At 41.5% G+C, this 24,216-nt stretch overlaps 1 protein-coding gene across 6 annotated transcripts in view; it reads left to right on the top strand.

The window, feature by feature from the left end:
• The window catches only part of BBS4 (Bardet-Biedl syndrome 4), a 43,686-nt gene that overhangs the window by 5,784 nt on the left and 13,686 nt on the right, over positions 1–24,216 (top strand). For 2 of the 6 annotated variants that reach the window (XM_075045698.1, XM_075045699.1), the window contains 5 exons: positions 17,915–17,978; positions 18,758–18,869; positions 19,492–19,564; positions 21,423–21,476; positions 23,249–23,376. In XM_075045698.1, coding sequence (XP_074901799.1) covers positions 17,915–17,978; positions 18,758–18,869; positions 19,492–19,564; positions 21,423–21,476; positions 23,249–23,376 — 431 coding nt within the window. Of the gene's footprint in view, positions 1–13,392; positions 13,475–17,914; positions 17,979–18,153; positions 18,252–18,757; positions 18,870–19,491; positions 19,565–21,422; positions 21,477–22,701; positions 22,837–23,248; positions 23,377–24,216 lie in introns of those variants that run through there. The other 4 variants (XM_075045697.1, XM_075045702.1, XM_075045700.1 and 1 more) reach the window with 4 other exon arrangements.

The raw sequence follows: 24,216 nt of genomic DNA, 5'->3' as shown, positions 1-24,216 counted from the left end.
CTCAGCAGCTGACACATTAGTAGCTAAAATCATTCACTATTTTGTCCTTTACCCCCCGTGGGGAGAGCTGCTCTGAAAATCAATTCCCTTTGTTGTTACATCAAGATCCATAACTCTCCCTGTCTTGATATTTTGTCCCCAAGCATTTGATGGTAGAATAAAGGGAGCTCTGTTCCTTGAAGCGATGTAGAGTTAATATCAGCCTGCTGAGATGGGGTTTTAATCTCCCTGCTGCATTTTAAATTAATCAGATATTTTCCTAAATGCTTTACTGGTTTTGAATTAAGATAGGCTGCCTCCCATCTTTCCACTTTTCCTTTTGCCACACAGGCAAATCAAGTCATTTTATAGTATCTGATAGTACTGTAGCACAGAAGCACTTTTACCAGCTTGTATTGTTGATTTTTATGGAACATAACTTGAATTTATTTCCCTTTATCGTGGAAAAAATATTTAGAAAGGTAGTTCTGGGCTCATGTTAGTCTAATAACAGTTCAAAGGTTAATGGAACAATTTTAAATGCATTTGGATTTCTACACAAATATTAGACCTCAGATTTTCTGAGATACAGTGATAGCTTTTTAACAACAGGGTAGAATCCTAAATGTGTATATGCTGTAATAAATACACTGAAGCAAAATAAAGTAGATTTCACTTGAGTCACTGGGAAGAACTTGGGCTAGAAATCCTGTGAAGACTGTGAAGAAGCAGAATTCTGAGTTGTTACTGACCACCTCTATGTTTACCCAAGGAAGGGTCGGGTAGATAATTTTCAAAGCAAAAATGTTCCCCTTGTGAATTGTAAAAGTATTAGCAAGGATTAAGTGGTCTCCCCATTCCTGGGCATTTGGATATTTTTTGGATGCTTTGTAGGTATGTTTTTTCCTAGGGTTTGAAGCAAGGAATTCTGTCTTGGATTCACTGTGACCTTTGGCAAAGCACTTTGAGTTTTGTTTCTTTCCATTTATCAACCACAAGATTGGTCTAATATTCAATGACAGTTTTTGGATGCTGCAGACTTTCAGTTAACAAAACATTTGGAGACATTAAATGAAAAATACCATATAAATGGGTACATTCCAATGCACTACTTGGCCTGTTTGAGTGCTGCTAGAGATAGTACTGAAGGGTGCGGGTAAGATGTATGGAAGAAATTTTATAGGGAGAAAATTTAGCGTACCCTAAATATGGTCAGGTCTGCCTCGTGGGCATTTTAACACGCTCAATGCTTCACATCAGGGCACTTCTGTAAAGTAAACCAGGTGTCTGGATGTTTCAAGGTTTGTGAGTCTTCATCTTATTATTTATTTTTTTTAGGTGAGTTCCACTTCTGTCTTGTATAATTACAAGCATAACTAGAAGAATGTCTTGTAAGGCCATTGTGGGTCATTGAAAGGGAGGAAATAGAGTTCTCTCTGCTTTTATTACTTTCTCCATTTCAGAGACAAAATAAGTTACTGACCCAAGACTAAAACACCTGATGAAGTCAGTTTATGAACGATGAACACACAAGTGCTTGGTGTCCATTTGCAAGTAATAGCAGAGTTTGATTAGATTTGGCTACTGCAGATAAATAATAGAAATAGGGAAGTGTGTAATGTGAATGTGTGTTTTAAAGCTGTGGTTGTATCCTGTTCTTAAGCTCTGCGGTAATTAGGGTGTTGTTCTTTGTGGCTCAAAGTTACCACACTTGTACCACACAGAAACCTGGGTATTTTGCATCTTACCAGGGTAGTGTCTTTTGTTTAATTGAATTTTGAAATATTCTCAAGCAGTGTGTGTTATTCTTGCCCAGCTAAATCCCGTGTCAGTATTTCGCTCAAATACTGGTAGTGCCTTCCTTTTCATGTGGGTGCTCATCCTTGAAGCCAAGGGTGTAGTCACTGGGTTCTGATAAAAAAATAATTGCACATGGTGATTTGATGGGCAGTAAAGCTCACTTTATCTGGTATTGACTTTGGTTAGGAAGTGCTCATGGTGATAAGCAATCGCAAAATGTGACTGTTAGATAATAAATAACTTTCAGGTTATGCAGAAGTAGATAAGTGGCTTTTGATGATCTGTCCTGCAAAAATGGATCTCACTCTCTCTCCGGCCGGCTCCCGCTCACACAGATGAACTAGGGATCCCTCCTGCTCCTGCAGGTATTTTAAGGGATCCCGTAAGTCTTTTAATGGCTGGAGCACTCTGAAGAGCAGGAACTTTTTAGCACCCTGAGGAGTCGATTCTGTGCACTTGCAGAGCTGATAATTTTTTAATTTCTGATACATTTTTTTAAATCAATATAAATCCATTCTTTGAGCCAGCTTCAAAGCTGCCTTTGAACTTGCACGAGTGAAGCTGCCTGAGAAATCCAGATAAAAACAACCCCCTTGAGTTAAATTAATTAATACTTTTAAGTGTGTCAAAAAGAAAAGATGTTGGTGGAAATGTCATGGTTGTGGGGGAGCAAATGCAGTTCCTGTATCTGTATGTACCAATTTGTTTCCATTTGGCCATGTGCAAGCCAAGATCTTTTAGCCCATCTGAACCTACAACCTTGTGGGAAGAAAATGGTTTCTAAATAACAGATTAGTTGGCAATTACATCATTGTTTTATATAAGAGAATTTGATATTTTCATCTCTCTGCGATAAGTGGATAGTAGTGCTGTGTGTATTTTGTTCAGGATCTGATACAGCTCTTAATTTTGAATAGTGAGATTAAAAAAATGAATTATCATTTTTGGGTAATTAAATTGTATAATATACTTCACTTCATCCTCTCCTCCCCAAAATAACAGCCCAGTAATCCCTGCACCACAAAAAACTGGTAATATTCAAGTTTGAATGTGCTAGCACAGCTCTGCCCTCTTGTGTGTGTACATTAATGTCTGTGATTACAGGAACAGGGACTCCTTTGCAGACAGCGTAGCAGGTGTGTTTTTCTGTCAAGACTGCTATCACTGTAAAATCTTAGTGCTGACTTTTAAATCAGAAGATTCATAGTTTCAGTTCTAGCTTTACACCTTTTGGCAGTTGTCAACCCACTTCATTTCCTCTCTGTAAAGGAGAAAATCTGTATCTGCTTCTTAAGCCTGTTGCAAACTTAATTAGGCAATAAAAAGTGCCATAAAAGTGCCACCTCTTGTAGAAAGCGAGTATAATCTGAGTGTCTTTTGATAATTAAGAAATACATTACACTGGATTAGAATCAGGAGGAGGGTTAAGTACAATAGCTCAGCTTTAGAGGATCTAACTGCACATTTGCAACATACTACTTTAGAATAACATTTAAATAATTTTTTTTTTCACTTTGGTGCCTTTGAAAGTCCTTGGTGCTAGGCAATTTTCTTTTGTATTTTAAATGTTTGTTGGTGTGCTGCTTACAGATAAAATGGCATCTCCTACTGTGAATTTTAAAATATTTTTATAAAACTAGTAAGTAACAAAATTAGGAAGGGTGGTATTCATCATTCTGAATTGAGATGTCTCTTATGTCAAACAAGTCTCAGCAGATCACCTGTGCTCCATATTTAGTCAGTGGAAAGTCCATCTGATGCCATTCCTCTGACCTCTGCCAGCCACCTATCTTGGGATGTGTTGAATCACTCCCCAAGCTTGCGTATTCCTCCCCTTTACCTTAAAGACAGCCCAAGGCAAGTAACTCAGATGTCTTAATTTTCAGACACTTAAGTTAAAGGACATGCATCCCACTCAAGAATGTCAGAACTAACGTTATCTGTGCAACTTGAATTCGAGCCTTTGAGTCTTTAGTGACATAATTACATATTGGCTTTAGCCTAGCTCTCCAACATCATCCATTGCGCAGGAATGATGGGACTCACTGAAAAAGGAACAGCTCACCGAGGGCTTTTAAAATAAAAGGTATCTCCATTATTCAGTGTACAGCCAGTTGTCGTGTTTGTCTGCAGCAATCAAATCCCATAGATAAATTCCCTGATGCTGCAAGGTTCTTCTGTGTCGTACTCAAACTGCGCATTATATGTTCAAGTCTCTTAGAAGACAGTACTTCCTGGTCAAGAAGACATTTTGGGTTCCCCAGTGCTTGAGGTCTTGCTTTTTCAGAGTTACCGAGCATGTATACTGCAACACTTCATGGCCAGAGCACGGCTGCTACCCATCCTGCTTGCTGGAGTGAGTGCTGGCTGGGAGATACCAGCTCTCATGTCTTTCAAGCTGTACAGCCAAAAATGATGGATGAGCGGGCATGTAGTGGCTGCCTTCGGGAGGCCTGGTTAGGTGATTTTTCCAGCTTTGTAACAGAAATCAGAGTGAGGTTTCTTGTCTCAGGAGCAGCTTTACAGCGTCTTAATGAAGAGACTGTTCATTCATTCCTTCCAGGGTCTGTCCCCTTTGCAGCAGAGGTTTTAAGCTGCATAACAGACACTGCAGAAGTCCTGTGATTTAGACAGTGGTTTATTCACATTTCTCGACAATTTCATTCACTGTCTGACCTCAATTCACTTTTATATTCATCATCATTAGAAGGAGACAGGGCACCTGGTGAAAATACTCGTGTGTTCCTGTAATTGTAGGTGTGCTTGTGTAATTAAAAACTGTATTGTTAAGACATTCATGCAGTAGGGAAGAGTGAAGGCTGCACTGGCAAATATTCATCCTGGGACAGGTGTCTGACCTGGAAAACTTCATCCTGAGGCAACAAGTCTGGAAGAAGTTTGCGCATTCAGAAAATAGGGTCTTGTAGTAGGGAGTGCTTAACTGTTTGCAAGACCAACTTCTATATTTTTTTTTATATATGTATTCTTCTAATATGTTATGCTTCTAATATAATATTCTTCTTTGGTAGTGGATGAAATGAGGACAGGTTCTAGGTGTTACTCCCTATTGAGTGGGAAGTCTCAAAGACTGTCAGGGCTGGATTGTGGTCCTCTCCCTGTTACAATATTATTTTGCTTTTTAAGAGGAAAGCTTTTTCTTACAAATGCCTTGTAATGATTTTAGTTTCAATTTCCGTGTAAAATACCTCACGCTGTAGACAGAAAAAGACTAAGCGTAAGAATTTAAGCCAAAGGAAGGATTAGACTGGAAATCCCAAACTACTGTGCTCCTGATACTGGAATTAATGAGAAGCTGGTTACACAGGTTATTTTGGGAATGCCTGCAGCCAGTGTTGCTTCGTTTGCGGGGGAAATATCTTCCATCCCTGCTTTGCTGTGGGAGGAAACAGCGAGTAGTCACCAGTTAATATCACAGACCTCCTGTGCTATTTATAAGCCATTTTATTCAGAAGCACTATGCGATGGTGTACTCTACCTCCCTTCTTTAGGAACAGCATTGGCAAATAGACACGCGGAGGGAGCTCAGTCTCCTTCTTGCCTACAAGAGCACAAGGCATCAAGCAGGAAAATAATTGTTTAAATGGAGAAGATAACATTTGGGGTGCTATGCCAGGGGATGGATCCTTGAGTATCTCCAAGCGTAGTGTCTGCATCCTCAGGGAATTGAGAACTGTTGTGTGAATCAGCCTATTTTTTCTAGATTAGCTTGCATTTAAAAGCAAAAAAATAGCAAAAGCTCTTTCAGATCCTTGTTTTTCTTCTGTTCAGAGCGCATCTCTGCTCAGCAGTCAGCGCTCATGGTCAGAATTGGCTTGTACAGGGGAAACAGACTTTCAGTTTTGATTTTTTTAGCAAATAAAGAAGATTATACTTTTTCAAATTTCTTTTTAAAGTACTTATTTGTTACTAAATTTCATCCCAGTGTTATTTGTTTGAATCAAATTTTAGACTTGAATTAAGCAATATTAGGCTTGAATCAAATTTTTTGTGTAGTAATGATCAGGCTAATGGTACTTGTGCTAATGTCTGTAATTCCCCGCCTCTTTCATCAAATGGAGCCAGGATTGCAGAATGGTATCTCATCAGCCTCGTACTGCTAATGGAGATGTCCCAGTAACCAGACTGGTTCTGCCACTGGGAACCTCGCTGTGGTGCTGGGAAGTCCAGGGGGGTCACAAGTGTGTATTTATTTACTTCCCACTTCACCTGAAGGTTAAACTTAAGCAGCATGTACTAGAAGACATTTATATTGAATAATCAGTGTAGGTATTTGTCTTGTAAATAAAAACATTTTTGTTTGGAGTAACTCAGAACTTTAAGTGTCTTACAAAAACCACTGAAGTGTGAGCTAGCAACTCTTTAAGATTTATGCAGTGTAAACTAACAACAGAAAATGCCCTTTTTTTCCTTCACCCTAGTGTATAAATCAGCTTTAAGATACAATTTTCAGCTCTTCCATATAGTTTTGGCTAATTTTCCTGCAGGGGGAGGTGTAGAGTCAGAAATGTTGCTTTTTTGTTTAAACCTGCTGCTGTTTTTCAGCCTCCTTCCACTTTTCTCTGCATATTGTGAAGCTATTAATACACGATAGTAAGATCGCAGCTATGAATTATGGCTTTCTTGCCAGCACCAGAGTTGTACATGATGAGTTTTATTAACCCCAGCTGACTGTAAATAACAAGAAACCATACAGGTTTATTGTTTGATTTAAAGGTGTTCCAGCAGCAATTTGCAAAAGGGAAAACAGGGGGAAGGGGATTAAACAGAGAGAGTGGCTAAAGCAGAAGGCTCTCTCCTTTTTTCTGTTGTTTATATCGATTTTACAGGTATTTGTGTACACAGACAGCTGTATTCTCACATACGTATGCATGTACTCACACACGATGAGTGAAATACAGCATGCACAGCATCCTGTGGGTGGTGGGTTTTGGAGTTATTTTTCATCGTTACTGAGTTTTGAATACATTATGTCTCCATTTTCAAACTCCAAGGATGGATCTGGGCGTAGGAAGACCAATGTTCCTGTACTAGTTTTCTTTCAAAGCTGTAATGTATTTATATTGCTATGGTCTCAATAAAAGCCTTCGAGTGTCTGAGTAAGGAAGAGGATTTCTTGTTAAATTTGTCTGTGCACCAGCCTAGCTAGGAATTTGTAGGATGCTCCTCTGATATCAAGGCAGTTTGTTATTTTTAAATCTAAAAACCTTGATATTAGAGCTTAAAAATGCTTTCTATCTGTTATTCATACCTTATTTTGGAAAATACAAATCCCTGGCAATGGTATTTTGTTTTATAGTAGCTATTTGAGTTTGTGCCTTATTATTTTAATATTATTTTTCTTTAGAAGATACTCATTACCTTTCTGTCACCAGTTTTATAAACGGTAGTGTAATTCCTTGCATTGGCAGCTTGTGAAGCTCAAGGCAAAAGGGAGATATGCACAGCTGGTTTCATCCTCACCTTTCCCTCCCTATCACTGTTTATTTAACACGGCTGTGAGAGCACCAAGCTTCCTTTTGGACTGTAACCACAGCTATGCCCAACAGTAAACCTCCCCCAAGCTCTGCAGGTGGGAATAATTGTAACCCTGGCAATAAAGTCAGCAAGTGTCTCCAGGAGGCTGAGTTGGGAATTGAGGGATGGATGGAGTGGATGTTGGTCTTGAAAGACTCTCATGTGCTCCTTCTCAGATTTGGATGCTCTCCTGCAGCGGCAAGTGAATTGTCTTTATGCTGTTGTCAGTTTGCTGTTAAGCTGATGACCTGAATTACTGTAAAATGGGAAATTAATCTCAAATTGAGAAGATCAATCTTGCTTCTGTGTGTTAGAGTGAGCCTTACATGATGGTGGGAGATGATAACCTCGCTCTCTCGTGGCTTCACTGCAGCAAAGCCTCCTGCCTCGATTTCTTCAGGACAAGATGGCGCTTTACCAAATTCTGCTTTGGTGCAGCTCTCTTAATAGCAAAATGTTACAATAGAGACTTGAGTCATTGCCTCTGTGTTTATTAATTTTGCAGATACCTGTGTGCTTGAATGCTGTTTTACAACGTGCAATTTTTAATTAGAATTTGGAAAGGGACAGTTGCATTGGGATCCAAATTAGGCCTTTTGGATAATCTTACCCATGTACATGGTACCTACCACAATGGATCTAGACCATGGCTCGTGAGGCTACTGCAGAATGAAAAAAACTTAAAAATACTTCCTTTTAATTACTTTTCTGAAGATTTTCTGTCCTCTCCTTGTATGTTATGTGTGGTTTTGGTTGTTGTGGATTTTGGCGTGATAATAGGTTCTTCTTTGTGTCTTCTTGAGTCTTTTGCTTCTCTGCTTCTCCTCCAGGCTATTCTTGCTGCTCTTGCTCACTTTGCTGCAGGCTGGGTTGCAAAGCTGGAGGGATGGGGAGTGAACTGGGGCTCAGACTCTTTCTGATAAGCCAGAGTGGAAGAAGGGCTGGGCTCTGATCTGGTTTTTTTTAGTCTGATGAGACTAACGTGTTCTTGAGCTCCTTCTCCACCTCAGAGAGCCATAGCTGATCTGTGCTTTTCACAGGAAGGGTGCTAGGGTGCTCCAGGCAGCTGACAGTTTGCACGCTGGAGAAAATAAGGTGAAAAGCTGCCTGATGGCTACAGTTGTGCAGTTATGTTGAAATGCACTTTACTCTGGCTGTGCCCACAACAAAAGTGGTCTCTTTGCACCTGCCAATTTCTTTAAGAGGACGGCTGGTGCTTTAGCAATCATTTCCCCCAGGAAATCTGATTGGAGCCTTCTGGGGCTTTTTTCACCTCCTCTCTCTTTACAGCAATTTCAAAATCCTTTTATTAAATCTAAAACCCCCTGTTTGATAGTTCATAGCTAAGCTATAATTACCCAATATGAAGATGCAAGCACAAAATAACTTCTTAGGGAGGTTTACACAAAAGGGAATAACTCTGATAATTTTTTTTTCAGTCCTTTGAGAAAATCTGTAAGAGGATGAATAAAGCAAAGAGTGATGATAGCGCAGCACAGATACAAACCTGATGATCTTACTCTGATTCTGTCGGGGTTTCCGCTCCAGTGGCTTCCTTAAAGGAGCATTGTCAGAAAGAAAAATCACATTGCTGCAAGTGGGCTGTGCAATCAATCACTGGCCACACAGAAAGTGGGAGATCAGATGGATTCCCTTTTGAATTCAATCAAAACACATTTCAAAGAAACTGGCATGTCTCTTGGCTGAGGTATTTAATCATATATTTGGTGCCTGGCTCCCTGTCGCAGTTGCTTAATGAGACTAGACTTTTGTAATCCCAGAAAAGAGAGGCCAAAAGATAATTATGCAAGTTATAAACTCTTTTCACTGTAGATGCCAAGTTTTTTGATAATCGCATTTTCTTGGACTGGCCCTTGAGCAGGCTGATTTACAGAAAATAATGGCTTTTTTTTTTTTTTCACTGCTAGAATGATATAAACTACTATTTTCTAACCTGTAGTCCCTGCATCTTGGCAGTGCCTGGATTATTTGCGAGGGCTCTGCGAAAGGTGACAAAGAAGAGCGTGTCTTCACATGATCCACAGCAATTACATGTGAGAAACTTCTGAAGGTCCATGTATTGAAGAAGGTGGAAAATTGCAATGTAGGCAGCCTGAGGAACTTGATGAATGTGCTCAGCTCCTCCTGGTGAGGCCAAATTCGGCGGCCTTTCCCTGCGCAGAAACCTTCTGAACGACCGGTTGCGGCAGTATGTGTTCCCAGATCTAATTAGTGTGAGATTGCAAACCATTATATGCCATATGGAGCCTCCACTATTCCTGATCATCCTTGTACTTGAGAAGACTGAGGCATGCTGCCGGGGCTTCTTTCTGTTCTTCTGCCCCTTGTAGCAGCCCCCATGGCTGGATCCAGCCATACGTTGCTGTTCAGGCCACTGCAGCAAGAGCTGAGCGACACACATCATCTGTGTGAGGGGTTTTTTTTAGGTATTCTGTGGGTAATTATTAAACTTGGAAAAATACATGGATATTAGGACCAGCTACAATTGAATCATGTCCTTTCAGAAAGTTGCAGGCTGTTTTATTCCCTTTCTCTGGAGCTGGAGTCCCAACTAGCTGGGGATCTGTATTTCCCTTTTCTTCAGAAAAATGCAGTGACCCTTTGCACTGCAACAGCCCTTATCAGCAGGCTGGGGGAGCAAACCTAAGGTAGATAAATGCACCAGAAGTAGGCGTCTCATTGCTTTCGTGGAAAAACAGAAATGCAGATTAAGTTGGTTGTGGCTCTGAAGAGGTGTATAAATAATTTGCATTACTTCTCTCTGCTTCTGAATAGAGTATAGAGCCTGGAAATAATCCTTTACTTCCCACAGCCCTTTTTGGGAGGATCAGACATGTTCCTGTGTCAAATTTATTAATTTTCTCATAATTTCTATGCCCTTCTCAGTCCTCTGTGGCATCCATACCAGATTTGGTTCATGGTGTTCATGTTGGATTTCTTCAGAGAAGGGGTCAAAGTGTTCACATTTACTTTCTGGAATAGAATCAGGGAGCACATCAACTTTCTTCTATGAATCTTTGTGCTTGTGTTCAGGTGTAAGATTCACTTATATCTATAAATTAATCTAGGCATCTTTTTCAAAAGACATCAGAATTGTTTGCCTTTTTTCAATTTGCTTGTCTTAGGGAAAAAGAAAAGGAAAAAGGAGAGTAATGTCCCCTCAGTCAGGTTTGTTGCTATTTCCAAATGAGTTTTAGGAGCGTAAAAACTCCATGTGTTTTCCCAATTCCACATAGTTATCCTTAGCTCAGCATATTGCCCGGGGAAGAGAAACTGTTTTATCTCTGCAGATGTGAAAACTGTTCACTTCTGTGTCTCATGGTGTGTTTTGCTTTGTCTGTTTTCTGTCCAGCCCAGCTCTTTTAGGAGACTCCTCTGGGTTTTTGCAGTCTTGGACCCAGAAGGCAGGCAGTGTCTGTTCTACTCGTTTCTTTTGCAGCTTAATACTCTCCTCAGCACTCACTCTGACATTCAGCATTTCTTCCTTCCCAATCCTGTTCTCAGCAGGCGTTTCTGTAGTGTGGGAGTGGAGTATAATGTCCCTCTGGTCTTAAAAGTGTGAAAAAGCTCATTCTTTCAGGAATTAAACAACTGATCTTCCATCCGCTCGCTGATGTACTGTCCTCTTAGCTTAGCCCAAAACATTTGTGTAGGCTCTAACATAATTTAGTCTTTCCCATCTCAGCTAGCAGCACACTCCAGCCAGCTAGTTTTTCTGTATGTTTTAACATTTAATGGTGCTGTCTGTTTCTTTTTAACCTCCCAGTAAGGCGTGTGCTACAGATGGTTGGAGACCAGATGGGGTATGTCTGGAAGGTCTTCTGATTAATCCCTATTTAAGACAGTTTTCATTGTATATAATGATGCAGGATTTTGTAATTTTAAGCTGTGTTATTAGGCACAAAATGGGAAAGTATACTTTAGTTTTGACTGTAACTGAAGTTTGCAATGTCTGCTTTTAAATCAGTACTTACAAAAGAAGGTAGAAGGTGCCCAGGTGTATCAGACACATGTCTGGTTCAGTATTTTGGACTGGATAGTGGCACCAGGAGATGCTACACAGGAAGAGCACTCAAGTCTGGGTGCTTTCTGCAGTGCGTTTGTAGCATCCCCAAGTGCTGTGTTTCTCAAAAAAGAAAGTTCTGTCAAACCCTCGCACCCGTAATAACTTACACAAGGAAGTTATTACAAATCTGTTAATGAATTAGGTAACCCCTCAACGGACTTCAGAACAGCAGCCCTCCAGACTGTTTATGAAATAGTGTTTTTTCAATCAATTTGTAGCTTTTTAGGCAGCCTCTTCACTCTTCCCTTCATAGTCTCACCATAAGAAGGATGAATGGAAAGCATAAAGTCATCAGAAATCAATTAATCTGATCTGGAACACGCATATTTAAGCACCTTACTTACAAAGATCCAGGTATTACACAGCAGAGCAGAATTTGAGAATGTTTGGATCCCTGATCTGTGCATGTTTGTAAGCTTAGCTTGTGTGGATTACTTTTTTATTTGGACTGTGATTTTTCTATTTGGTTTTGGTAGCTGAACCTTCTTTATAAGGTATTAGACCTTAAATTGCTGGTGTGCACACTTAAATCTCAGCTCTCCTATGAATCTGACTGGATATTCTGGAATTTAAGAAAAAGAAACAACAACAAAACCAGAATGGCTTTACAAAATTTTTTCCAACTTCAACAGCAGAAGAAATTCTAGCTGTTTTTAAGTGCTCTCCGTGATACTAGACTGGGTGTGAATTGTGGGAGAGAGCATGATATGCCTGAGAGATGTGTTTGCTGCTAGCCGCACGCGCAGTCCTCACGTGATTAAAGCTCAGTGTTGCTAAAAGATAATAACATTTTACACTGGTAAGGTCTCCTGACGTGATTCAGTCCTTCCAGCTGCAGAGTTTCTTCTTTCTTACATCTGATCATGACCCGTACTGCCAGCTGGCAGAGCGGACCGCAGACCACTTCAAATAATACCTTCTGCTCTGTGTTGCTGGAAGCTGAGCCTGCATCTCTGTTGGCGGTGTGGGTCCGTGCCGTGCTCCGTGGGGCCTAGAGAAGGTCTGGTGCTTGTATCACCCTCACTGCTGCCCCGGCTCCTGCTACAGTCCTTGCCTTGCTTTGCTTCTGCACTTCTGTCATAATATTGACTTGCAAACATATAGCTTTTTTGCCAGTTGCTATGGTTACCTCTCAGCTACCCGCATCTGAACTGTAGAAATGAGTAACAAGCAATACATTTCAAGCCTTAATGAAATGCACAGCAGTGTGTTAAATTTTTAAACCCAACATGAATATCACTAAGCAACATCCATTCGTGATTTGCCATAATTACTGCTGAAAGCTCCTTACGATTGAAATGCTGGAGCACAGGTCTTTCTCCTCCACTGCATCAAATACGTTTTTCTGCCAGTAGCTTCACAGTATCTCAGACCTGTGATGTTTCATAGTCTCTTCACAGTTTCAAAGAACTAAGTTTGACCTCTTTAAATTATTCACACCTTCAGACCGGCAACATCTCCAAAATCTTCTTTTGTGTGTATCGCCCATTTCCTTCTCATTCACTCCCAGAAATTTATTTTAAAGACCTTTGATTCTTCTGCCCTAGTTCCAAAATGTGAATCCAGCTTGTTTCCTCCAAGCTGCTTCTTGCATATTTGGAAGAACCAATTCCACCAAACCAGCATTAGTGTTGAATTAAAATGAGCATGTAGTTGGTGCTTTGAACTGTTTGCTCAGTAACGGCACCAGAAGGAGCCGATGCCTCAAGTCTTTTGAGGTGGTAGTTTTCTGCTAAGAGATCTTATTGTCTATCTTGAACAATGCATTTTATCCATCAGTTTGAGAAGTAAGATAAAACCAGACACTGTTTATATGTCCGCACTCTAGGCTTCAGGTCAAATGATTAATTGTACCACCTGGTGCAATTGCAGTTCTTGAATTAATTGCATTGTGCTTGCAGATCGGGTGGTTCAGAATATCTCTTGTGCTGTGCCCAGGTTCTCTGCTGATCAGTCTGATTTCCTGTATTCTGTTAATATTTTACATTTCCAGCACCAGAGTTACCAATCCTAGAGAGGAAAAACTGGTTGATCTATCTGCTGTATGTTCGCAGAGACTACGATGAGTGTAAGGTAAGAGCTGCTTTCGGGACTTTGCATTAGGAACTATTTTACTGTTGTTACGAAACAGTAGTTTTCATGCCAGTTTCCAAACCACCCTCTTTCCTGACTTCTTTTGGAATAAGGGGACCAAGAGAAAATACAAGTAAAATAACTTTTGTGTTCTCAAATCCTTGGCTACCTTCAGGATCCATGCGTGCAGTTCTCTGGAGCAATCTGTGAGCTCAGTATGTCTTTGGGAGTGGAAAAATGGAAAGAATTGCAAACCTTTCTTGTTCCAAGTGATGGATAGGGTCTTCTAAACCGATAATAACGCAGTTCCATAGTGTAGGTCTCTCGATGGTGCTACAGACATGCTATGAAAAACACTTCAGCTGAGTAAAGCATTACTACCGGGTCTAAAAAAAAAGATCTTGGTTACCCTTGAACAAAATTCTTTCATTTTACACATGATGCATTGCACCCTTTAATTTCTCCTGGGTTTGGTGGGTAGCTTGGAAGCGGTTGTTTGTTTGGGATTATAACAGTAAGTGGACTAAGGAAATGGCAAATCTATTATTAAACGGTGTGTTTTCCTGATAAAATGAACACAAGCTATTGAAGATGATGCACCAGTGGGCAGGAGGAGGGGAGTAAGAGTTGCCTTTCTGTTTCTGTCATGTGCAAAGAAGATCTGAAAAGACTTTTTTGCTTCTGAAACACCAGGGTTGGTCGGGACTTGTCTGTCTCTGCTGGAGAACTCCTGGGGGTGCTTAGGAAACTGGCAGGCTGGAGGAAATTCATTTAGCTCTAATTAGTGGAGCTGGAGGGTTGTATCATCAGCAGTGTGATTTCCTCTCAGATCTTGGTTTAAATAGATATAAACAAAAGTTGGACTAGCAATCTAAATAGAAAATTGTTTCCCTTTTCTGTTGATCTGACTGCATTTTTTTGCTCTCTGATTGCATACATTTACTGTTTCTGTGATGCGATGTAGAATCACAGAGTGCAGAGAAGATGTATGGCTCAGGAAAACAGAGAAAGTAACCAAGTGGATGATACAACAGCAACATTGACTTCTCCATGTCTTCATCAGTCATGGAAGCAAGCAAAATATGGGGAAGAAAATCGAGAGAAGACAGCTAATACTCTTTTGCTTGGCAGGCCAGCTTTGCAGTAGCTGTCAAAGTAAAAGGCAGCAAAGCCTTTCCTCAGGGCTCACAAAGCAGGGTTTTTGCAGTAAAGTTGGAAGAGTTTGGCACCAGACCATAGCAGGTCAAATGATCTTCCATCCTTTCACCGAGATGTGATCGATGTGCGCTCAGAGGCCTGGATTTGTCCCAAAGAAGATAGGAACCTTGGTATGCCAGGATGCTTCGTCAATCACTGAGGAGTGATAGCATGTCCAAAAGGCGATTCAGATCTTAGGTGGGCTGAGCTACCCTCTGGTAGTCTCTGTCTCTCTCCGCTGGTGTTACATGGGATTACGGATCTAACCTGGATGCCCCAGGTGCTTGCCCTTACATGTGATAAACATAGACATTCCCGAACATGCTTCAAAACCAAAAGAGGTATTGACAGTATCCCCAATGGCTGAAACTGCTGTTAACTGATTGATTTCACTATAGTTTGGGCATTCGTTAAAGTCCATTAATTTTCTTTACAGACTCAGCTAAGAAACAAGTGATCTGTGATGCTATTAATTTTGGTTTGAATCTTGCTAGACCCTCTTTCCCACTGAGTGCTTTGAAATGCTTCCTCTCTAACACGGTTTTAAAAGCTCCCATATTTTTCAAAGATGTAAAAGGCCAAGAAAAAACTCTTTGTTTACCAACATTAGCTCCCCAAAGTGAAGGCATTAAATCGATTTTAACCCTTACAGTGCCACTCCTGTGTCTATTTTGGTGTTGCCAAGCTTTTGACAAATTTTGCTGCTCATTACAGTGAGGGATTAATAATGCTCGCTGTTTGATTTGCCTCTCATTCTACCCAGCAAGATGCAAGGCAAACATCCCCCAGAGCCTGCGGCTGCAGCATCCCCTGCGATTGCACAGGCAGAGAGGAGTGGGGGGAGAGGAGGGACAGGCCCTGCTAAGCAGTGATCATCACTCAGCTCTCACTCTTCGTGTGCAGAACTAATAAACTGTGTTTTCTGCTTGCAGCATCAATTCCAGCCCTGCCCCCTAACCGTTTTTCACAACAGAAATCTTCTGCTTCTGATATGTGCGAGGAAGGAATTATTAAAATTACCAGATGCTTTTAATTAATTAAAGTTGCTCGTGCTGGTTGGTCTCCTGCCAGTATGTCTAAATTCTGTTGGCAAGTTAAATAAACTTGGGAGGAAAAGCTGGGATTACAGATCGTATTTCTCAGCTCAAGGCCTTTTGCTATGGGATTTTTTAGGGCTTATAGAATTAATCAGATCTCTCGAAAAGATAGCTCTCTATTGCCCTCTCTTGCTCTGAGAAACTGGTTTTATGTAGATGGAGAAATACAGAGTATCTGTATTCAGGAGATGCTTGGTTATGTCCAAGTTGAATGTCCTATAATAATGCATTTTGTAAAGAGTGTAATACAGATATATTAGCAGATACAGATGAGAGGAAGAGCAGTGTAGACTTGTTCTTCCTTCCTTTCCTTTGTCTCTTTATTTTCTTTTTATGAGTGAGGATTCTCAATAATAACCTTCTTTGCCTTCACTCCACTTTCCATCTAAGTGCTATATTTGAGGTTCAGTTTTCCTTCCTGTTTTCAGGTCCTTCACTTATAGTCGTCTCGGAGGCCGGGGATGCTGGTACTGATCACACACTTGACAGAAGTGCCAGATGAGCACCAGGTTATTGCTGGCACAGAAATCTTTCTTTCCCCCTGTTGCCATGAAAATCTGAAATCAGGACTTAATAGTCATGGTGACTGTTAAGGAGGTATTCTTTATTGCAGCGCTGGATGCACAGGGGATCACTCCTCCTAATGTGCATGCCACGCCAGGTCAGTTACACAGCTTATATGCAAGTAAGTATGGGTATATTATCATGGGTAACCACCCACTCCCACATGCGCATTATCATCTTTGGGTGGGCTTCAGAGGCATCTGGTGGTTTTTTACTTCATCCACTCCTGTTCATCATCATGTCCTCTTGGTGAACTACAGCTTTTACTCCTGTGTTCTTGCTGGCAAAGCCACAGAGTTAGTTTTAGCTGGGTCTGCAGTCTTGAGGCATCCTGTGCCTCTTTATCTCATAGTAGCCTTGCATTCCGTTCCTAGAGATAAGTTCCGCTAAAAGGATTACAATGTGCTTTACATATACGTTTCACAGTGCCACTGTTACGTAGTGCATTGCTGCTGCTTGTTAAAAAGGCTTTGGCTAGAAAATTTCCATCAGGTTCTCGCTTTACCCCCTTTGTCTCTTCCACTTCTGAGCAAAAGAGGAGTCTTAGAGCAGAAATGATGCTCTTGGTTCATAGCTAGAGTGCTCATCCTCTCAAAGGTCACTTTTTTTGACCAGTTTTATTATTTCAGGTCATGTGTGACTATGGAATATAGCCGAACTGTACCCACACCCCAAACTGTCAGCTGCATGAATGCAGCCAGCAAGAATTTACATTTGCATCAGTTTTTTTCCCCTTCCTTTTCCCATGTATTCCTCATTTGTTCGTTTGGCTTTCATTGACTCAGCTGCAGTTGCTCCAATTCAATTTATTTCTCCACAAATGACGTAGGGTAGATACCCTTATCAGCAGAGGATACTTTCAGAGTTTCCTTGTGGCATTTTCCCCAGGTAATATCTAATTATCTTTGGTAATAAGAATGAACAGAGAAATACTAAAAGGGCTACAGTATTCCTGGCACAATGCTTTTCACACATGGTGATGAGCTTGCACTCTTCTGTGCACTCTTGTAGTTGTCCCAGCCACAGTCCAGTGCTTTTATTATACATGAGGTTGTGGTTTCTGTAACTGAAACCAAATCTCTGTCATTAGCTTTGTTAAAATGGTGGAAGCTTACAACTTTTATAGCATTTTAATATAGTATATTGCAGCAACTAGCTACAAATTCTGTATTTATGTTGACTTTTCCAACCACAAATTCTGATTAAATGAATTTTGTAGTTCTCATGTCCTGTGTGATACCACTGTTAACCATCACATAAGGAAGAACTGTGTCCATCAACATGTTGCATGATGTTTGAATTCAAGTTATTTTAGGGCATTCTGCAATAAGTGCAGATACAGCATAGCTATATGTAGCACATACAAAAAACTCTCCAAATCTAGGTTGCAGAAGGTATTTGGTCAGTGAGAAATCCATTTTCTTTCATAGGGATTGCCTTTATTAAAATATTTGAAAGGTTTATATTCTTCTGAAAGCTGCCATGCTGCAGTTTAGTAATGGGGTAATAGTGAACGAGCTAATGGGCTTTATGGTGAGGGAGGCTGCATTTGGTGTGTATTCTCTGCACTTTGTCATTTCAGGCTGTCATCAAAGAGCAGCTCCAGGAGTCTCATGGGCTGTGTGAATATGCAGTCTACGTTCAAGGTACGTTGCAGGAAGCCTCTGAAAGTCTTAATTTTGCTAAAGCAAGTTACTTCTGATTTGAGATATAGTGAACAATAAGAAGGGGAACAGGTGACTGAAACATGAAATTAAGATGTAAAAAATACCTGGCTTTTTTTTCTGCTTGCTAGGTCTAGTTTTGAAGTTCGGGATTTTCACATGAAATGGGCAGAAGAGATTTTCTGTTTTCTCTGTATTCATCAGTTTGTCATCTATTCCTCCTTGGACTATGGGCTCTTGGCCTTCAGTATGTTGGTGTGTGTTTGTTTGTATTACAGATGCATGTTTTCTGTTAGAGCTGCCTGCCTCAGGTGATTGCTGCCTTACTCTTTGCTTTAAGGATGGTATTCCTCTTCCTGTCCTGCCCTGTGTCCCCTAAAAAATGTGCTCCAAAACTTGGCGTTGCAATTCAAAGTGCCATGGTGGGGGACAGCTGAGATTTGTTGGCCGAGGATGTACTGCAGATTGTAGAAGTTGGGAAGTGGGGAAATCCAGACTGCATCTTCACGAGCAATTGGCCAGGGTTTAAAGCTGCCTTTGTTCTGAAAACCAGAAATTTTTCCAGGCATGCACGAGTCCTTTGCATGCGTTGTCGTTCTGCCCTCAGACACAGCTTCTCCCTGAGATTGCTGCAGGAGGGAGAAAGACCAAATGAGCGTTGTTATATTATATCTGTACTCCCTCTTCTTTCCCTGCTGTCAGAGAAGCACGTTTTTCCTGCAGATAATGGACTAATTTGCCTGGTATATGTTGTCTTACAGCTTTGATATTTCGCTTGGAGGGGAAAATTCAAGAATCTCTTGAACTTTTTCAGACATGTTCCATTCTGAACCCTCGAAGCGCTGACAACCTCAAGCAGGTGGCACGATCTCTGTGAGTGGTGTTTTATTGTTTGTCTTTGATGTGCCACCCAGGACCTTCCATGTTTTGTTTTTCTCCCAAGCATCAAGTAAAATCCCAGGCTGCTTAATTCCAAACATGCTTCCTCCTTATCAACACTTGAGTTGGCTTCCAGAAGCGTGGGCTACCCTTAAAAGCAGAATCTCTGTTATCTGCCTGGCTGCTATTGTATTTTCTTTTTCTTTGTTCTTTAAGCAAGAGCAGTAACACACTGATTTCTAGGTCCAGAGCTAAGGGGTGCTGACCTGAGCTGTGTAAACTTGCCTTACAGACCCCTTCCTGTCTCTGAATGTCCAGTTAGGTCACCTGTCTTTTTCCTTTGAGACAAAGGCAGACTGCAGAGCCTGTGAATTCCTTCCTTGCATCTCCAGTAACGTCAGGGAGTTCCTCAGCATCTCGCAGGATTGATGACCTTGGCCCTGAAAGGGAGCAGTGCTCAAATTGTAATACTGCTGAGATTGTAAACTTCTCAGGGCTTTTCATGCAGGTCTCTGGAGAACTAGCAAATAGTGTCATTTCTCACTGCCAAAGGTGATAGTGGTTGCACAGCAGGGCTTCAAAGCGAGAAAAAATAAAAATTGAAATGCTTTTGCAGGTTTCTTTTGGGGAAGCACAAGGCAGCCATTGAAGTGTACAACGAAGCAGCTAAACTTGATGAAAAGGACTGGGTAAGTGTTTCAGTGAGTTGGAGGTTATTGTAGTATGCAGACGTTTCTGCAGTTTTATGAAGACAGCTGCAAACTTGTTCCAAGCAGAGGTGAGCTCACGCTGCGTGCAGTCTGAGCAAATGAGTAGCTGCGGGGCTGAGAGGCATTGCCTTTTAGCACAGGCTCAGAAGCATGGATGAGCCTCTGCAGCATCTGGTTTGGATGCACATTTCTGCCTGCAAAATCCCACACCTTGTCTTGGGGCACAGAGAATCGAGCAACGTGTTTGGTCTTTGCAAAGTATCAGTATTAACACAGCCCTATATATACATTAAGGAAAGTATGGGAAGTAGCTCCCTGTTTGGAAATCCTCAGTTATCATTAAAACTTGCTTGAATAAGTGGGAAACCTTTTGTAGCGCCCAACACCATTGAAAAAGATTACCCTCAAACTAACTGAGAGGGTTACTTGTTACCTACCACGCATTACCTGTTTTGGCAAAACATAGGCTGATAGCTGCAGGAGCAATAATTAAATTAGCTCTTCTATATAAGAAGACAAAAAGTGAAGGAACAGCATTGCAAAGGGAAACATGACAGTGGGTAAGAGGAGAGAGGACTTGGCTTGCAGTTAGTTGCAGGCAGCCTTCTGCAGGTGACTGTTTTGCCTGCAGAAGTGTTGTTTCTACAACGGGCTTGCTACATGTGATCTCATTTCTTAAGACACCAGGCACTCACTGACTTTAGCCGTACTTTTGGCGCTCAGTACGTCTAAAATTCAGGCTTGATACAAGGATACGTTTGGTATTATTCAATTCACCCTGTGCCAGACGGCTCAGGAACCTTTTATACCATGGGTCTTCTTTCAAGTCTGTATTCCCTTAGCTAACCAAGCTACTTGCAGTCTGTGCTTGGCATGCCTATAGCTCTATTTACAACCACAGCAGGCAGACTTCAGTGGGTATTTTGATTAGTTATTTCCCATACCTGGCTCAGCACTGGAAGTAGAGCCAGCCTGTGTTCTTCCCTTGTACTGTCTTGTTCTGCAAGCTGCAGTAACCAGGAGTTACTGATTCATTACTGTTCTCTGCAGCTGGAGAGACTGTGTGGAGGAAAATACCATTCTAAGAAGGTTAATGGGGAAATAAGAGAGTTTTCTTTCAAAGGTCAAGGCTGTCTAAACTGATGAAGCAGTGAAATGCTCACCAGAATAGAAACGAGGAACTAGTGGACCTTGCTTTTCAGCTCCCCACCATGTGCCAGGGTGGGGAAAGGGGCAAGTAGCTTGTCTGTTAAACTGTTGGTGATGAATTAGAGGCATGATTGTTCCCTACAGTGTCACCAGAGTGTTTAGGATCTCTAAGTGATCTTCCTACTCTGTTGCAAAATTGTTTAAGATGCCAGAGGGATATCAGCCCTTCTGGTGCTTGACTTCTATTTTGGAAAATTAGGCACATCTTCAAATTTTGTCCAGCTGGGTGCAGCATTGTGCGCGTCCTGATGACTGTACAGCTAGATTGAGAGCCATCCATAAGGGCAACTTACCTAGCTTCAGAGATCTCGTTGGGAACTGAGTCACATCTCAGTGAAGAAACTGGTCTTTGCTCCTTGTTCTCTGAGTAGACCATCGTCATTTCTGTGTTTTTTGTCTCTGTGGCCTGTAGTCTTTTCTGCACAATCACACTTAAGCTCTGTAGGTTCCTGAAGTTACTTGAATTTATAGGTTTACTTGATCTACAAAGCAAGAAGGGTGTGGGCAGGCACAGGGGTCTCCCCGTTCGGGTCAGTGATGACTGTAATCACTGGCAGATTATGTAGTATGTATTTCATACGTCATGCTGATTTGGTTTTGGTTTTGGTTTGGTTTTCTTTTCATACAGGAGATCAGCCACAACCTGGGTGTGTGCTACATGTACCTGAAACACTTCAACAAGGTAATGCAAATGCTCGTCTTACCTACTTGACAAATGGGAAGCAAGGTTGTCAGAAATTTCACTTTCTTTAGTAGTTTGAAGTGGATCATTTACAGTGATAGGTATCAAGGAAGTTTTTTGCTTCAGCTTTTGTTTTCTGGGAGCAAAAGTTTGTGAGCTGTCTCTGTTTTCATTTGCATGTTGAATTATTTTGCGTCAGCTGCAAGTTAGTGAAGTTGGGTAAGAGTGAAACGGAGGTTAGCCTTGTTGCAGGTCAGGAGGCTTTTTCTGAACTAGGATTTTTCAGAGGGCTTTTCTGGTTTTAAAGGGAATGTTTGAGAAACCTCAAAGAGCTGCCTCAAACTAGACAGAAAACCAGCTGCGCTCCAACAAGAGCTGCTTGTGTTTCTGATCCTTTTAAAGCCAGAACCATAAACACTGCTGGTTTTGTGAGGAGCATGCCGGTTCCATCTTCTTGAAGAAAGAGAGGTGTGATGGTAAAGACCCAAACCGTTTCCCCAGCATACAGCTCAAACTGCTGCACCTCATGCAGAGAGTTTCTGAAGGAAACTTGCTGCCCCTTGGGTCTGGCAGGATTCAGAGAGAAGAGTTATGGGGTTGGTTTGCTGGAGGTGCAGCAGGCACCGTTTTTCTTCCATGGAAAGGATTTGCTCCTGTGCCTGAAGCTCCTTTTGCACCAAGCCTGGAGCATAGCTGCAGTGTGGGCAGCACTAACTTTATTGGCTTTGTAGCTAACGAAGAACTTCTTGGAAGCTTGAAACTGAGTTTTGTTCTCTGGTCTGAGCACGCCATTCCCAGCTCCTCACTTAACACTCCACTCCCCTAGGTGCTCGTGGTGAGCACTGAGCTGTTTCTGATCCTATGGGGTTACTTTGTAAGGGAAAAACCAGTATTTAGTAACCCTTTGTTCCCAATTTGGCCCAACTGTTCCCTGCTGCTCTTTCTGTTGGAGTGCTGTGGCCCTCACAGCAAACCCCTGCTGCATTCTCTGTTTGAGGCAGCGCTGTAAATTAAGCAAGAAGCTCTGGAGTATAGGTTCATACTTGGGATTTGTTGTCTGCACTAACACCTTCCAAACTGGGACCTGCTGACATCTTGTCTGAGATGTACTGGTCACCCTGGGCAGCGATACTTCCATGAGGACATCTAAAATATAATGAAGCCTTTGGGGATAACTGTCTCTTCAGTAGTTGCTGGTAACAAATATCCTGTGTTGCAGAATTCCATTACTGTGTCAGCATTTCTCTTTCTAATGTATCACGTGTTCAGAGATAGCAAACATACTTTGCTGTCCTGCTGGCTAGGCCGGAGGACATAAGAGGAAGACATGCTTCAAAGTGGCTCCTGTTGGAGGGGATCGGTATGTGCCTGACAAGCTGATTCACTCCTCTTGTTTACTTGGCAATCCATGCTTGTTGCTGGAATAAGCATTTTAGTGAAGAATAAACTGTAATATACCTGTTAACAAATCTGGAGCTTCCCTCAAACGAAACAAATTCAAATACAGGAACAGGCCCGTGCTCCTCTCCTCCTTGGGAGGTCATTGCCTCTTGGCTTGGCTTGAAGCATGCCACGTTGCCTTTTTCTGTCCCTAAAACCACATGGCTCCTGATGCAGAACTTGTTTCAACAATTAGCTGGGCTGGGTTTTGCTAGCAGGGTTCTCTGCGCTCAGGGGGTGCTAGCTGCTGGGGATTGCTCTTGAGCTATTGCTTCACTGAGGTCTCTGTAATCACTTATATTTTTTTTTATTCTCTGTGGTTGTGTGTTTAGGCACGAGACCAGCTAAACAATGCCCTGGAGCTCAACAGACATGATCTGACTTACATGATGCTGGGGAAAATTCACCTATTGGAGGGGGAGATGGATAAAGCCATTGAAGTCTATAAGAAAGCTGTAGAGTAAGAATATATCCTTTTTTCTATCTCCCCATGTCCCATCCTATGCCAGAAGAAATTTGATTGGTGTCCCAGATCTGAATTGAGGACATGATTAAAAAGCTAATGGTAATTATAGTGTCTCTGTGCAAAACTGGCACTTTCAAGCTCTTCAGCTGTCTCTGCTCTCAGCTGTAGTCCTCCTCCTGCTGACAATGTGTCATGGAAGAAGGTAGCTGTTTGAAGGTCTGCCAAAAAAAAGTGGAAAAACAAATGGACAGAAATGCCTGGGAGCAAACCTATCCAAAGCTGACTTCATAAATCCCAAAGGTTTATCTACCAAAAAGATCTAACCCCGGGTTTCTCTCTAACCCTGATCATCTGTCAAAAATCAGTTGCTGGGTTTCACATACTGTTTTCACTTGGATTGATTTGTGTTTGAAAGCGTGTGAGTAGGCAGACTAGAGATGGGTTGGTGCACAGTGAGTTTCTCCCACCCTGTCAGTGTTACTCAGTACCGATCTATCTTGTTTTTAGGGCATTCCTGAGCATCTCATTTACCAATGCTTTTAAAATATAGTTTTGTAATGCAGGCAAACACTAAAGAAAAGCAGGAGCATGTCAGAAGCCACTGGAGGATCTACATTTTGTACCAGCTCTTTTCACGTACTGTTTCCTTACACATCTGCTTTTGACTGCTGTCTGACAGTATACTGGGTTGGGTAGACATTTGGACTGATCTAGAATGTTTATTACATGAATAATCCTTGTTAAGCGTCTTACCAGGTTTATATATCTTATCTCGGTGCTCCCCTGCCCCCCCTTCTTCCTCACTCCTGTTTTTTTTCTTTTTTTTGTTCTCAT

The sequence above is a fragment of the Buteo buteo genome, chromosome 13 (assembly GCF_964188355.1).
Source record: "Buteo buteo chromosome 13, bButBut1.hap1.1, whole genome shotgun sequence".
NCBI classification, from domain to species: domain Eukaryota; kingdom Metazoa; phylum Chordata; class Aves; order Accipitriformes; family Accipitridae; genus Buteo; species Buteo buteo.
Note: the sequence above shows the minus strand (reverse complement) of the source record. Positions and strands in the feature narration are given on the sequence as shown.